At 42.9% G+C, this 16,900-nt stretch overlaps 1 protein-coding gene across 5 annotated transcripts in view; it reads right to left on the reverse strand.

Annotated features, from left to right (window-relative positions):
* The window catches only part of CACNB2 (calcium voltage-gated channel auxiliary subunit beta 2), a 383,897-nt gene that overhangs the window by 108,775 nt on the left and 258,222 nt on the right, over window positions 1-16,900 (reverse strand). Inside the window, exon 1 of one of the 5 annotated variants that reach the window (XM_073581861.1) lies at window positions 12,238-13,235. The exons of the other annotated variants lie outside the window; for them this stretch is intronic. Within the exon in view, the coding sequence (XP_073437962.1) occupies window positions 12,238-12,270 (33 nt within the window). The 5' untranslated portion in view covers window positions 12,271-13,235. Of the gene's footprint in view, window positions 1-12,237; window positions 13,236-16,900 lie in introns of those variants that run through there. 5 annotated transcript variants of the gene reach the window in all.

Raw genomic sequence — 16,900 nt, forward strand, 5'->3', positions numbered from 1 at the left:
GAGCAGCAGAGAGAGGGGGAGGAGCAGCAGGTGTTGGAGGAGCAACAGAGAGAGGGAGAAAAAGCAGCAAAGAGGGAGGAGGAGCAACAGAGAGGGAGGAGAATCAGCAGAGAGAGGGAAAAGGAGCAGCAGAGAGAGGGAAAAGGAGCAGCAGAGAGAGGGAGAAGCAACAGAGAGGGAGGAGATTCAGAAGAGAGGAATGAGGGGCAGCAGAGAGAGGCAGGAGGAGCAGCAGAGAGAGGGAGAAAGAGCAGCAGAGCAAGGGATGAAGAGCAGCAGAGAGAGGGAGAAGAGGCAGCAGGGAGAGATAGGAGGAGCAGCAGAGCAAGGAAGGAGGAGCAGCAGAGAGAGGGAGGAGCAGCAGAGAGAGGGAGGAGGAGCAGAAGAGAGAGGGAGGAGCATAATGGAGAGGGAGGAGGTGCAGCCGAGAAAGGGAGGAGGAGCAGCAGAGAGAGGGAGGAGGAGCAGCAGAGAAAGTGAGGAGCAGCAGAGCTGTGTTCATCTATTGTTGGCAGCAGGGGTGTAACTATAATATGTGCAGGGGATGCAATTACACCACAGCACTTGGGTCTAGGGGGCCCAAAAAGTTCCTTGTTCCATATGAAAATGCTATTAATATTAAAGAACTGCAATAATTCTGTGTCCTGTTGGACATTTTGCATTGGGGCCCACGAGCTGCATGTTACAATACTGGTCAGCAGTATGGTCTTCAGTTATCTATCTCCATCTTAATATACTTGTAAATTTAATTGTATTGATTATATTTCTAATAGTTTACAATACAGGCGCCGAGCCTGTACGCGGATGTACTGTGGAAGATATTGTAGGATACAGCTGGATGGTATACACAATACATGTCCACCTAGCGGACAAAACATAGTAAGGTATAAATCAACTCTACAGCCGAGAGCACTGCTGTGAAGGATAATAAAGCTGCATCAGTGTCGCCTCCTTTACCGTCACAGCAACCTCGGGATTAATTAGTACCAGAGCGGCTATGAAATCAATCCAGATGCTGCGCAAATTCCTTCATAAATCCTATACTATGGAAGGCAGATTACATGTCGCCACCGTGATTTTATTGGATAGAAATATACATTTCTTTATTGGGTAAAATCTGCTGTACATCTCTACTATGTTATGGTGGTCTAGAGTAAGCGAGGGTGTTCTTTACTTTATATCTTCTTCCCTGGTGGGCTTGGGTAAAATAGTGGGTTCATGCTTTATTTTCTGGAAGTCTTGGGTAAAATTGGCAGGTAAAGAGGATCTGTCACTTGCTCAAACAAATTGAGTTAAAGGGGTTGTCCAGCTCTACTCTGCAGTGACTCTTGTACTCCAAGGCCGGACAGCCCCTTTAAATACTCTACGTGACTGCAGACTTGTGAATCCTCTCACAGTGCGCATAGTGTGCCCTGTCAGGATTATCCAGCAATTTACATACTTATGGCCACATTCCGACTAGACGTATGCGGCCTTGCTCAATTCACTTGTATTGAGTGAAGTTGGGCACGTCTAGTCGGCATGTGACTGCATACTTGCAGTCACACGCCCGCCAACTACGGCCCCGGAGAATCCGGACATCGCATACACTAAGCGCCGTATTTACAAGTCTGCAGTCATATAGAGTGATTGCAGTCTTGTGCCCCAAGGTAGGACAACCTCTTTAAATCAGTCTCAGAGTTTTCTCTGGGAGAGTGCGCTTTCACCCTTCCCCCCAAGACGCTGCTAATCACAACTCGGCAGTGTCTGAGACTGCAAGACTGCTAAATCAACTACCAGGCTATGATTGCTGGTGTCTGAGAGGGGTCAAAGTGCATGGTGGCAGATAAAACTCCTAGAAATGTCCAGTTGTACTCCAAGCAGAGATTTCACATGTTGCACTCCAATAGCAATAAATGTGAATATCGTTGCAATAAAGTGACGCAGCGCAAAACAGAACAAATTGGCAGAATCAGGAGAGGGAAGGGATTTTTGCAAGGTATTTGTCTTAATTTTTGTGAGTGACAGAACCTCTTTCATACCTGGTGGTCTAGTTTACTGTATAAAACGGTGTTCATATCTTGTTCCATGGTAGTCTAGAGTAAAACAGAGGGTTCCTATTTTATTTCCTGGTAGTCTAGGATACATTTTTGTCTAGTGTACTGCATTGCAAGGTGTATATCTTGTTCCCTGGTGTTCTTGGGTCATTTAATTGCCTGATAATTTGGGATAAAATTGAAGGTTGATACCTGGTTATCTAGTTTTACTATATTGGAGGGTGTTTATATATTTTTCCCTTGTGTTCTAGAATGAAATGGGAAGTTTATTCCTGAGGTGTATTCCTGCTGGTATGGAGGGTTTTCAGATCTTGCTCCCTGGTGGGCTAGGGAAAAATATGAGTTAATATCTGATGGTTAACTCACCTCCCAGACTCCAGTAGGTATCCCGAGGTGTCTTGTCAGGGTATGAATAGATCAGTGGCGCTCAAAAGAGACCAACATCCCTTTCAAAGAGAGCCTTGTTCTCGCAATCAATGAGGGAGCCAAAAGGGAGTCTCCCAGTGAACAGCAAGATGTCACCAGGGGCGTAACTGCAATAGGTGGAGGGGTTGAAATCGCACCTGGGCCCTGGAGCTTAAGGGGGTCTCCAAAAGTCTCTATGGCCTATATGAAAAGACCAATACTATTAAAGACTTGCAATAATTGGGGGCCCCGTTGGAGCTTTTGCTTTGGGCCCATGAGCTTCAAGTTATTCTGCAAATAGGTGATAATTTGCATCCTCCTTTAAGGAAAAAGTCTGGGAGCCTTGCTTCTCCCACCCGACTTGCCGAAAACTACTCAAAACATATACTGTATATGAATAAAGAAAATGTAAAAAATATTCTAATCATGTACATCAGATGCATTTGGAATAATTTTACGCTGTGTATGTAATGATGTTACGCTATGCATGTAACATGGTCCTTAGTAACACTTGAGTTCTATATATAAAAAAAAGGTTCGTGAACTTCTGAAACACATCAACTCTTATTTATTTTTTTTTTTTCTAGACACCCAGATATTAACGAGACTCTTCAGCTAAAACAAACTTCACCGTTTTACAGTGCTGCCCTTTCCGAGGATTGCTCGTAGCTTCCCAAGTCATGCATCATGCAAAACTGTTTATGTGGACTGCTAGCACGAGTCCTAGTCTTCAAATGAAAACATATGTCTGCCCGGCAGAATATTTTTGGATATAATCAACTAATGAAACACGGCCTGATGACACGAGAGCGCTGCTCGCGTTTTTGTTTAATGTCTTGTGCATTGATTTTTTTTTTTTTTATGTCCCACGCTTCCTACTCAGATGTCAACATATAGAATCCCAGTACTTTATCTGGACTCCAGCTTAAATTCCTTTACCAATGGGCCTGTAAGTACTCAGATGTCAGGGATTTACTCCGAGCATTGAAGGCAGAAAGGAATAAAACAAGTGCAGAACTCGTGCTGGTTTAACTGGGAAATTATTTAAAGTGAAATCCACCTTTATCTATGATTAGCTAAAGAGCCAAGAAGTGTCAAATCCGGCATCGAGTATTGCTGCAGCTTTCAACTTTTACATTAAGGGGTTATCCAGGCATGCAGACTTATAAATCCTGACAGCGTGCAAGCATTTTGCATACTTGAGGTCGCATGTCGACTAGACGTGTTTATCCTTCATAGGGGTGCAAAAGATGTGCAAGTCTAGTCGGAATGTAAGAGGAAGTATGCAAATTTTGAGGTCACATGTCGACTAAACGTGTTTATCCTCCAAAAGGGTGCAGAAGATGTGCAAGTCTAGTCGGAATGTAAGAGGAAGTGTGCAAATTTTGAGATCAGATATCGACTAGACGTGTTTATCCTCTATAGGGGTGCAGTAGATGTACAAGTCTAGTCGGAAGTATGCAAATTTTGAGGTCACATGTCGACTAGATGTGTTTATCCTCCAAAGGACTGCAGAAGATGTGCAAGTCTAGTCGGAATGTAAGAGGAAGTATACAAATTTTGAGGTCACATGTCGACTAGACGTGTTTATCCTCCAAAGGTCTGCAGAAGATGTGCAAGTCTAGTCGGAATTTAAGAGGAAGTATGCAAATTGAATACATGTGACCGTTCACAGTAATGGAGGATACTGACCACTGGTGGACACACACCAAAAAGGGGCCCCTGTGGAAAAACAGTATATGGGCCCTTTACAGTCCAAGAACTCATCATAATGAATAATTTCACCTTTTTTTATTTGGAAATGGGCTCGCTTACCTCTTGGACCCCTGTGCGGCTGCACAGGTACCATCAACGATATGTCCGCCTCTGATTCTGATGCTGTCAGGATTCACAAGTTTGCAGTAACATATAGTGACTGAAGACTTTTCAACCCAAGCCTGGATAACCCTATTCATTTTTTGTTTTTTTTACTCCTGGGCAACATACAAAAAATTCTTTGGTTTCCCATAAACTATCAACATGATGCTGCTGATGTAATTAGGGATGATATGATGAAGACGTTTCATAGGATCCCACTCCAGCAGCCATGTCGGTATTCCATAGCCGCTCATCAGAACCTTGTTAACCTCCTATTACTTGCATGGAATCCTCACCCCCTCTTCTAGTTCGTAGAGATGCCAGCAGTACGAGGAGGTTTGCAGTGATGTAACGTGAAGCTCTTTGGCTCCAATGCAAAAACTCCAATGGGGCCCCAATTATTGCAAGTCTTTAATAGACAATCTCTGTCCTTATTGGAGTTACGCCCCTGCCTGAGAATCTTTTTACCCAAACTCTAATAATCAAGTTTTTCTTTTATTGTTTCCTTTTTTATTCCTATTGCCACTTTTGACATTTTTACTGCAACTATGAAAATTATTTTTTTTAAAGCAGACACAGCTCATCGGGAGTGAGCACGGCCAAGCACAGGCCAACAAATGCATCATCATTTACAGTGCAACAGTTGCATAAAAATTTAAATCTTTTCTTGTCCACGTCAACTGAAAGATTCGATTTGGCACATTTTACTCCATTGCACCGTAAATCAAGATGGGAATGAAAACTGCCAGTTATGGATTTGGATATACCGATATTTTAGCCTCAATCATATTTTGCACACCTGTACTCCAGTACCAACATGGAAAAAAAACATTTAAAACATAAGTTTATTAGATATCTAGTAAAAGCCCTACACCACACAAGTCAAACTTTGGCCGCCTGGCCAAATCTGGACCGCTGGGTGATTACAGTATATTTGGCCCTTAACACCGGCACCGCACCCCCTATTACAATTGTGGCCAAAAGTATTGACACCCCTGCAATTCTGTCAGATAATGCTCAGTTTCTTCCTGAAAATGATTGCAAACACAAATTCTTTGGTATTATTATCTTCATTTAATTTGTCTTAAATGAAAAAACACAAAAGAGAATGAAGCAAAAAGCAAAACATTGATCATTTCACACAAAACTCCAAAAATGGGCCACAAAAAAGTATTGGCACCCTCAGCCTAATACTTGGTTGCACAACCTTTAGCCAAAATAACTGCGACCAACCGCTTCCGGTAACCATCAATGAGTTTCTTACAATGCTCTGCTGGAATTTTAGACCATTCTTCTTTGGCAAACTGCTCCAGGTCCCTGATATTTGAAGGGTGCCTTCTCCAAACTGCCATTTTTAGATCTCTCCACAGGTGTTCTATGGGATTCAGGTCTGGACTCATTGCTGGCCATATTAGAAGTCTTCAGTGCTTTCTCTCAAACCATTTTCTAGTGCTTTTTGAAGTGTGTTTTGGGTCATTGTCCTGCTGGAAGATCCATGACCTCTGAGGGAGACCCAGCTTTCTCACACTGGGCCCTACATTATGCTGCAAAATTTGTTGGTAGTCTTCAGACTTCATAATGCCATGCACACGGTCAAGCAGTCCAGTGCCAGAGGCAGCAAAGCAACCCCAAAACATCAGGGAACCTCTGCCATGTTTGACTGTAGGGACCGTGTTCTTTTCTTTGAATGCCTCTTTTTTTCTCCTGTAAACTCTATGTTGATGCCTTTGCCCAAAAAGGTCTACTTTTGTCTCATCTGACCAGAGAACATTCTTCCAAAACGTTTTAGGCTTTTTCAGGTAAGTTTTGGCAAACTCCAGCCTGGCTTTTTTATGTCTCGGGGTAAGAAGTGGGGTCTTCCTGGGTCTCCTACCATACAGTCCCATTTCATTCAGATGCTGACGGATAGTACGGGTTGACAATGTTGTACCCTCGGACTGCAGGGCAGCTTGAACTTGTTTGGATGTTAGTCGAGGTTCTTTATCCAACATCCGCACAATCTTGAGTTGAAATCTCTTGTCAATTTTTCTTTTCCGGCCACATCTAGGGAGGTTAGCCACAGTGCCATGGGCTTTAAACTTCTTGATGACACTGCGCACGGTAGACACAGGAACATTCAGGTCTTTGGAGATGGACTTGTAGCCTTGAGATTGCTCATGCTTCCTCACAATTTGGTTTCTCAAGTCCTCAGACAGTTCTTTGGTCTTCTTTCTTTTCTCCATGCTCAATGTGGTACACACAAGGACACAGGACAGAGGTTGAGTAAACTTTAATCCATGTCAACTGGCTGCAAGTGTGATTTAGTTATTGCCAACACCTGTTAGGTGCCACAGGTAAGTTACAAGTGCTGTTAATTACACAAATTAGAGAAGCATCACATGATTTTTCGAACAGTGCCAATACTTTTGTCCACCCTCTTTTTTATGTTTGGTGTGGAATTATATCCAATTTGGATTTAGGACAATTCTTTTTGTGTTTTTTCATTTAAGACAAATTAAATGAAGATAATAATAACAAAGAATTTGTTTTTGCAATCATTTTCAGGAAGAAACTGAGTATTATCTGACAGAATTCCAGGTGTGTCAATACGTTTGGCCACAACTGTATATTGCATGGAGGACTATGTGGGGCCCATTATACTGTATGTAGGACTATATAAGACCTATTGTACTGTATGGAAAACTATGTGGGGCCTGTTATTCTGTATGGAGGACTACGTGGGGCCTGTTATTCTGTATTGAGGACTGTGGGGCCCATTATACTGTATGGAGGACTATGTGGGACCTATTATTCTGTATGGAAGACTATGTGGGGCCTGTTGTTCCGTATGGAGGACTATATGGGGCCCATTATACTGTATCGAGGACTATGTGGGGCCTGTTATTCTGTATGGAGGACTATGTGGGGTCCAATATACTGTATGGAAGATTATGTGGGGCCTGTTATTTTGTATGGAGGACTAGGTGGGATCCATTATGCTGTGTGGAGGGCCGTTAATACATATCAAGGTTGGCCAACAGCTTTGTTCATGTTTTTTATTTTGGCTCTCTCTGTATTCAAGTTTCACATTCCTACCCTAACACACAAATGTAGCACACACAAAAAAGCAAAACCAAGAATTAAGGGTGCATAGAATTTGGGCGCTAAACTGATATTGTCCTAAGAAGAAAGCCAAGTAACAAAAAGGGGGGCACTGATTCACCCTAACACTAATGCCCTAAACTCTGATACTGCCTAGCCACGGAGGTTGGCACTCTAGAAAAGGTCGACAATGGCGTCCCCGCTCCTTGGCAGCTGTTCCTAACATACCTTATGAGGCCCTAAAAACTGTATATAATAATATCGATAGAGATACCATGACCAAAGCTCTTGTGAGAGTCAAATGAGGGTTATTGATTTTAACAAGACACAGAGATTCTTGCAGACTAGAGCACACTGGTGAAAGGATAATCAGCAGTACTTCGCTTTATTGGCTGCCACACCTGTACTCCACTATCCTAATGCAACCCAAATATACGTCTAATTTTTCATTTACATAGTAGAAGACGAATGTATGACATTCTAATGCAACTTTTTCTTCTAAAAAGGAACAACAAAAAAAGTATCTTTACAGTTCTGCTATTTCATTAAACACTGTGTGCCCATTTTTATGTATTTGGCACAAGATCCACCAGCGTGAAAATAAGACGAGACAAAAAAAATTACATAAAAACTCCACAAATGATGACTAGGGGCCATAGTGTCAATTCTCACACATTATTAATTGTCTTAGGCTTTATTGAAGTAGACAATGATACAGGATATGGGTTTGAGGTCTAATGTATGTCTGGTTAAACAAGGACGTCTTCAAGATCACTTACAGGAAAACAAATCTTATTGATCTCCTTTTTCCCTAGTAACAAAACTTATCAGCGCTGCAATCAATGCCTGACTGACAACATGGGGGGCGACATCAGCACTCTCCTAAAGTATCAGGAACAAGAGAAGGTTTTAGAATATCTTAAGACGACGTTTCCTTTTTTTGTCCTCTTTTGTCAAGTTGGTAAAAATGCTATTAATTTCTTAAATCAGCATCATGTCTGTCACATGAAGGTTTTCAATCCAGGTTGGGCCTCAGAGCCTAAGACATTTTGCATGGCACCCTTCAGTTTGATTTAAATGGAACCCTATGTTGCCTCCGTATGGCACCCTATCTTACCTCCACATTGGCACCCTATGTTGCCTCCGTATGGCACCCTATGTTGCCTCCGTATGGCACCCTATCTTACCTCCACATTGGCACCCTATGTTGCCTCCGTATGGCACCCTATGTTGCCTCCGTATGGCACCCTATGTTGCCTCCGTATGGCACCCTATCTTACCTCCACATTGGCACCCTATGTTGCCTCCGTATGGCACCCTAAGTTGCCTCCGTATGGCACCCTATCTTACCTCCACATTGGCACCCTATGTTGCCTCCGTATGGCACCCTATGTTGCCTCCGTATGGCACCCTATCTTACATCCACATTGGCACCCTATGTTGCCTCCGTATGGCACCCTATGTTGCCTCCGTATGGCACCCTATCTTACCTCCACATTGGCACCCTATGTTGCCTCCGTATGGCACCCTATGTTGCCTCCGTATGGCACCCTATCTTACATCCACATTGGCACCCTATGTTGCCTCCGTATGGCACCCTATGTTGCCTCCGTATGGCACCCTATCTTACTTCCACATTGGCACCCTATGTTGCCTCCGTATGGCACCCTATGTTGCCTCCGTATGGCACCCTATGTTGCCTCTGTATTAATTTTGGCAATTTTTGAAGGTTTTGGCCATATCCCCATCCACTCTGGGATTGTGCCAATTCCATTAAGGACCTCCCACTTATGAGTTGGTTTTGTGCAAACCCTGCCCTTTTTGGCTGGGGGCATTTCTACAGTTTGCCAAGACTGTTTGGGAAAACTTGCGATCATCTCGGCCCTGATAAATCCAAGACTGCTGGCAGTTATGCAGATTTTAGACCCTTAAATGGGAATTTCTGACCCTCTATTTAAACTTACATATTGCCTCATCATGGGAATAATTAAAAAAGAAGTAGCATATAATCACCCCCTACTTCATTTCCCCATCGTACTAGTCTGTTGTCCCCCACTGAGGCCACTGATGGACTACAAAAGTCACATGCCGACCACGGTGGAAGAGAAGAAGAGGAGACCAGAGGACGACATGAAACGTGGGATGGTGGATAGTAAATGAGTATATGTGACTTCTTATTTTTTTACCACACTGAAGCCACATTTAAAGTTAGAAATAGCAAATACTCACCTTCCGATCTATCATGTCCCCCACCAGTCTCCCCATCTCTGTTTCCGGCATGATCGGCATGTGGCCAAAGCGAGGGACACAACCAGTGGGACTGAAGGTCAGTGGGAAATGGAAAGTGAGTATATGCTATGTATTTATTAATATACTGAAACCATATGTAAAGTTGAAAAAGGGGCAGAACAACCCTTTCTGGGTCCTACTGTGGGACTCAATGTAATTTCTGTCTGCTTGCATGCAGTCCTGGATTTGCCTGGACTATCACAATTGCTTCGATACAGTCCAGGCAAACTTAGGGCAGAGGGTGGGATTAAAACCTAAAGTACCCATAAAAGGGGGGGGGTGTAATAGGATCGGGGTGGTCCACAGCAGGACGGAAAAAAAAAATCACAAAATTGCCAACATCAAGTTACGTCTTTATGACATGGTGATATTCTCAAAAGAATTGTATTGGCAACGCATTACAGCTTGTACAAAGCCATAATTTGGTCACATGCTTCAGCCCATAAACTGGCCATAAATATAAGGATAGCTGTAATTTGGCCGGCTTCCTCGTTGGCATGGCAACAAACAAATCGGGGGAGATTAATTTAACTGCCTAAAAGGCAAACTGTCTCTGTTGCTTATATCAACCAATCACAGAGCAGCTCTCACTACATTTTTTGCTTTTGAAGAATGAAAGCTGTGCTGTGATTGGTTTCTATGAGCTAAGCGAAAATAAACTCTCTTTTGCCCATAGCAACCAAACACGGCTGCTTCCATTTTATATTCTGCTCTTGAAGTGATTGGTTGCTATAGGCAATAAAGACAGATTTTCACACAGATTTCATAAAGCTTCCCTAATATTTCTATAAATGGAGGATCGCTAAACATTCATGGATGCTAACCACATACGGCATGGTACTAACACACCACATGGTCACCTCTGAAGGCTAGCATATTTTAAAAGCAATTTCCTGAAAATAACTTCGTATATTAACTTCTTCCTATTCCATGAAGAAGTGTTATGACTGGAGTGGGTGTGAATGGATGGAGCGGGCTCAGGAGCCGAGCCTGCTCCACACAGGACACGTCCGGCTGTGTTACACAGTCAGCACCCACCAAAGTCACACATACGATCCCGATGCTGCATCTATTTGGGTACTAGTGATGAGCGAATGCGATCGGATTAGGTGTTATATGAGCATGCTTGGGTGCTAACTGGGTGACTTCGGAGTGCTGAAATAATACGTTCGAGCTCCCGCCGCTGCATGTCTCGCAGCTGTTTGACAGGCACAACCCTAGCAAACAGGCTGTTGAATATCCGCGAGACATACAGCCACGGGGACTTGAACATATTATTTGAGCACGCCAGGGACACTCGGTTAGCTTCTGAGCATGCTCAAATAACACCTTATCCGACCACATTCCCTCATCATTAGTACCCATCAGCTCCTTTCAGTGTGATCATGGGGTGCCGATGAGTTGCCAAGACAGCCAGGGGCCTGCTGAAGGCTTGGCACCACCATCTTGGTACTGCTGGCAATCCCAGCCTCTGAACGGGCTTTATTAAAGATATTGCTGTATATCGCAGAGATGAACAAATCCATTAGCTCCGGCAGCCAGGTCACTATTCCATGGCTCGTGGACGGTGGCCCAGTGACCTAACTTCCACCTGATGGCATCCTCAGCTCCTCTTTTGAGGACATCACACTTGCCCGCATGACACACATATAAAGCAGTGTAACATCGCCTGAAATATACTGATCTGGAGAATCCTGCATTCTAAGTCATCGTTAAAGGTCAACGGCGTAAAAACAAAAACCAGAAAAACGATTCCGCAATTTTTTTTTCAACATTTCACGGCACTTTTTTCAGTACATTACAAAGTAAAATGAACTGTGTCATACAAAACTACAAAAGTCCAGCAATAAAAAAACAAAAGAAACAAGCCCTCCTATGGCTACGTCTACATTAAAAAAAAAAAGAAAGAAAAAAAAGATGGATGGTGGAAGAGAGGGAAGAAGAAAAACATGCAAAATAGCAAAAAGAAAAATTGTCTGCGTTCTTAAGGAGATGAGATACGTTCCACGTGATGGGTATGTTCGCACATGTGTTTTTGCCATAAAAACACATGTATGAATCCACCCTTAGAGTCTGAACTTCCTATTTTGGTCAGCTGACAGATATAATCAGTGGGCGACCAGGAGGAGAAACTTTGGAACTTTTTCACCTTTTGCAACAGTAGTGTTGTTTTTCTAAAAAAATAAATAAATAAATAAAATAAATAACTGAATATAATGTAACCTGATTTATTTTAGCAGCAGGATTGTGTTAATAACTTGCAAGGAATTCGGGTTAGCACTAGTCACCCAGTTTGAATGACACATAGTACTATGTATGTATGTATGTATGTATGTATATATTACTATAACATATTGCCATCCCTCTTGCTTGCGTCGGTCTTTACTGCTGTAGTGGAATTCTATTTGTGAATCAGGGTAATCACAAAAGTCATGTAAAAAAAAAAAAAATATAGCTAAAGAAAAATTTAAAGAAAATCATCAGCAAGTCAAATCATGCATGCAAATTAAGAAATAAAATAGAAAAAAAAAAAAAACATTTCTACGCGGCGCTCACTAAGTGGTCTTACCTCATCAGATTCCTCGCTGCCATAGAGGTACATTGCTGTAGCCCCCCGGCGATTAAACTAGGAAGCCTGTTCTTCCATCAGGCGACGCACAAAGAGTTTTTGTTGTGGTACAGCCGGAGACGTCTCGTTCCCACGCTCAGATCTCACTCCAAATAAATACTATTATATATATATGTATGTATGGCAATGTCAGGCTGCAGTCAGCGACGTGCAGCAGGCTGTGGTGGGCTCAGGGCAGCATCGCCTGGGAAGTTCATATCCGTTACTGAGGGATGGGAGGATTTACTTAGGAAAATAATGTAGGGATCTGGTATTCTGGTAAATGAAGGTGGTCACATGGGGCAGGGGGGATGAGTCCATTGGCTGCCTGGGGACTGTTGGAACTTTCACAGACGACTTAGAACTTTTCCTTTTTTTTCCAGGCTGATGATAGACTCCAGTTACTCACTGAGAACTATACGGACACTTCATTTACAGTAAAGACGCAGTCACATGAAGCATCGGGGGTTTACCAGACAATATAAGGAAACGGCGAAGAAAATACGTATTCCAGTACGCCATCCAAAATTATTGTTTTTCTTTGGAGATAAAGCTACTGGCTGCCATAAAACAGCGCTGGCCTGATGACTGGCAGCCAGGGAGACGCTGAAATCCGGATAAGTTGTTATCCAAGTATGCTCGTGTGCTAACCGTGTATCTTCGGTGTGCTCGAATAATATGTTCAACTCGAGTCTCCGCAAGACATGCAGCCGCGGGGACTCAAACACCTTATCCGAGCACATTCGCGCTTCATTAGTTGCAGCATCATGAATCACTCACATCCATGGCGGAAGTGAGCAGCATCAGGATACCCTTTTATATCCCAATCACAGGATATTTTAAGTCAGACCGGTTCCTTAAAGGAACACACAAAACGGCTTAAAATTTCCTCTTTTTGAGCAAATTGCTCTTCTCTGAGCTTTCTTTCTCTATACGGATGCTATGGTTTAAAGGGGTGCTCTGCTTTGACAAATATATTGCTGTACACAGTTTAATGGCCCCATATATTGCTCCATACAGTATTGTGGCCCCATATATTGCTTTATACAGTATAATGGCCCCATATAGTCCTCCATACGCTATAATGACCCCATATAGTCCTCCATACAGTATAATGGCCCCATATAGTCCTCATACAGTACAAGGGCCCCTTATATTGCTCATACAGCATAATGGGCTCCATGTATTGCTTCATACAGCATAATGGCCCCATATATTGCTGTACACAGTTTAATGGCCCCATATATTGCTCCATACAGTATTGTGTCCCCATTAGTGCTGAGCTTTCTGATACCGCAAGTATCGGGTATCGGCCGATATTTGCCGTATCGGAATTCCGATACCGAGTACCGATACTTTTTTCGTATCGGATACCGGAATCGGAAGTCCAAAATGCAATGAGCCACTTTTGTGGCTCTGATTGGCTGCCGAAATGACGTCATCATGATGCACCGTCAGTTCGGGCCTTCGGGGGGGCTGTGCCGACTGTCCGGGGGTCTGTGCCAGCCTGCCGGTGGTCTGTGCAGGCTCCGGGGGTCTGTGCCGGCCTGCCGGTGGTTTGTGCAGGCTCCGGGGGGCTGTGCCGGCCTGCCGGTGGTCTGTGCAGGCTCCGGGGGTCTGTGCAGGCATCGTCCGATGGGACTACAAGTCCCATCGGGCGATGCCTGCTACCATGACAGTGATTGACACATTAGCCATTGATGGGACAGTACTAGTCCCATCATCCGGCTAATGTGTTGAATGTAAAAAAAAAAAAAAAAAAAAAAAATTACATGCTACATACATGCTACATACATGCTACATACATACAACATGCATACTACATATATACTACATGTAACATACATACTACATGCAACATGCATACTACATACATGCTACATACTACATGCATGCTACATACTACATACATGCTACATACATACTACATACATAATACATATATACTACATGCATGCAACATACATACAACATATATACTATATATACTACATGTAACATACAGAAGTCCACGAGGGTCCCACGTCCATCTTGCGTGGAGAACAGCAGCATCAGCTGATGCTACCGTTCTCTACCAGCTCCAGGAATACGACGGAAGATAGGTATCCTTCCGCACTGTATTCCTCCACCACTTTAAAAAAAAAAAAAAGTCCCTAGTCTCACTTTATGCCATTGCTGCGTGGGAAATTCCCATGCAGCAATGGCATAAAGTGAGACTAGGGACTTTTTTTTTACAGTGGTGGAGGAATACAGTGCGGAAGGATACCTACCTTCCGTCATTGTATTCCTGGAGCTGGTAGAGAACGGTAGCATCAGCTGATGCTGCTGTTCTCCACGCAAGATGGACGTGGGACCCTCGTGGACTTCTGCGGATCGGGGTAAGTATATTGGTGTTTTTTTATTTTGATATTTATTCCTCAAGGGGACAATGGCTTCGGGGATCAAAGTGACAAGTGACGGTGAGTATGTACTCTATGTTATATGTACTGTATGTCTATATGTATGTATTGTATGTAGTATATATGTATGTTGCATGCATGTAGTATATATGCAGTATATATGTAGTATGCATGTTGCATGCATGTGGTATATATGTAGTATGTATGTAGCATGTATGTAGTATGTAGCATGCATGTAGTATGTATGTTGCATGTATGTAGCATGTAGTATATATGTAGTATGTATGTTACATGTAGTATATATAGTATATATGTAGTATGCATGTTGCATGCATGTAGTATATATGTTGTATGTATGTTGCATGCCTGTAGTATATATGTATTATGTATGTAGTATGTATGTTGCATGTATGTAGCATGTAGTATATATGTAGTATGTATGTTACATGTAGTATATATAGTATATATGTAGTATGCATGTTGCATGCATGTAGTATATATGTTGTATGTATGTTGCATGCATGTAGTATATATGTATTATGTATGTAGTATGTATGTAGCATGTATGTAGTATGTATGTAGCATGTATGTAGCATGTAGTATATATGTAGTATGTATGTTACATGTAGTATATATAGTATATATGTAGTATGCATGTAGTATACATGTTGTATGTATGTTGCATGCATGTAGTATGTATGTAGCATGTATGTAGTATGTAGCATGTATGTAGCATGTAGTATATATGTAGTATGTATGTTACATGTAGGATATATAGTATATATGTAGTATGCATGTTGCATGCATGTAGTATATATGTTGTATGTATGTTGCATGCATGTAGTATATATGTATTATGTATGTAGTATGTATGTTGCATGTATGTAGCATGTAGTATATATGTAGTAAGTATGTTACATGTAGTATATATGTAGTATGCATGTTGCATGCATGTAGTATATATGTATTATGTATGTAGTATGTATGTAGTTTGTAGCATGTATGTATCATGCATGTAGTATGTAGCATGTATGTAGTATGCATGTTACATGTAGTATATATGTAGTATGCATGTTGTATGTATGTAGCATGTTTATTTATTTATTTTTTTTTATTTTATTTTTTTTACATTCAACACATTAGCCGGATGATGGGACTACTACTGTCCCATCATTGGCTAATGTGTCAATCACTGTCATGGTAGCAGGCATCGCCCGATGGGACTTGTAGTCCCATCGGACGATGCCTGCACAGCCCCCCGGAGCCTGCACAGACCACCGGCAGGCCGGCACAGCCCCCCGGCAGGCCGGCACAGACCACCGGAGCCTGCACAGACCACCGGCAGGCCGGCACAGCCCCCCAGCAGGCCGGCACAGACCACCGGAGCCTGCACAGACCACCGGCAGGCCAGCACAGCCCAACCGGCAGGCCGGCACAGACCCCCGGAGCCTGCACAGACCACCGGCAGGCCTGCACAGACCACCGGCAGGCCTGCACAGACCACCGAAGCCTGCACAGACCCCCGGCAGGCCGCCACAGCCCCCCGAAAGGCCCGTACAGACCCCAGAGAGCCTGTACAAGGCAAAAATAGGGTTTTTCTTATTCCGATACCGGAAGTCCCATAGACTTGAATGGGACTTCCGGTATCGGAATCGGCGATACCCGATATTTTTTTTAGATCGGCCGATACCATCCGATACGATACTTTTAAGTATCGGACGGTATCGCTCAACACTAGTCCCCATATATTGCTTTATACAGTATAATGGCCCCATATAGTCCTCCATACACTATAATAGCCCCATATAGTCCTCCATACAGTATAATGGCCCCATTTAGTCCTCATACAGTATAATGGCCCCATATAGTCCTCATACAGTACAAGGGCCCCTTATATTGCTCGTACAGCATAATGGGCTCCATGTATTGCTTCATACAGTATTGTGGCCCCATATTTTGCTTTATACAGTATAATGGCCCCATATAGTCATCCATACGCTATAATGGCCCCATATAGTCCTCCATACAGTATAATGGCCCCATATAGTCCTCATACAGTACAATGGCCCCATATATTGCTCATACAGCATAATGGGCTCCATGTATTGCTTCATACAGCATAATGGCCCCATATATTGCTCCATACTGTATAGTGGCCCCATATTGCTCCATACTGTATAATGCACCCCATATAGTCCTCCATACAGTATAATGGACCCATATAT

Source organism: Dendrobates tinctorius, unplaced genomic scaffold (genome assembly GCF_039654945.1).
Source record: "Dendrobates tinctorius isolate UK_male_01 unplaced genomic scaffold, ASM3965494v1 ptg000070l, whole genome shotgun sequence".
NCBI classification, from domain to species: Eukaryota; Metazoa; Chordata; class Amphibia; order Anura; family Dendrobatidae; genus Dendrobates; species Dendrobates tinctorius.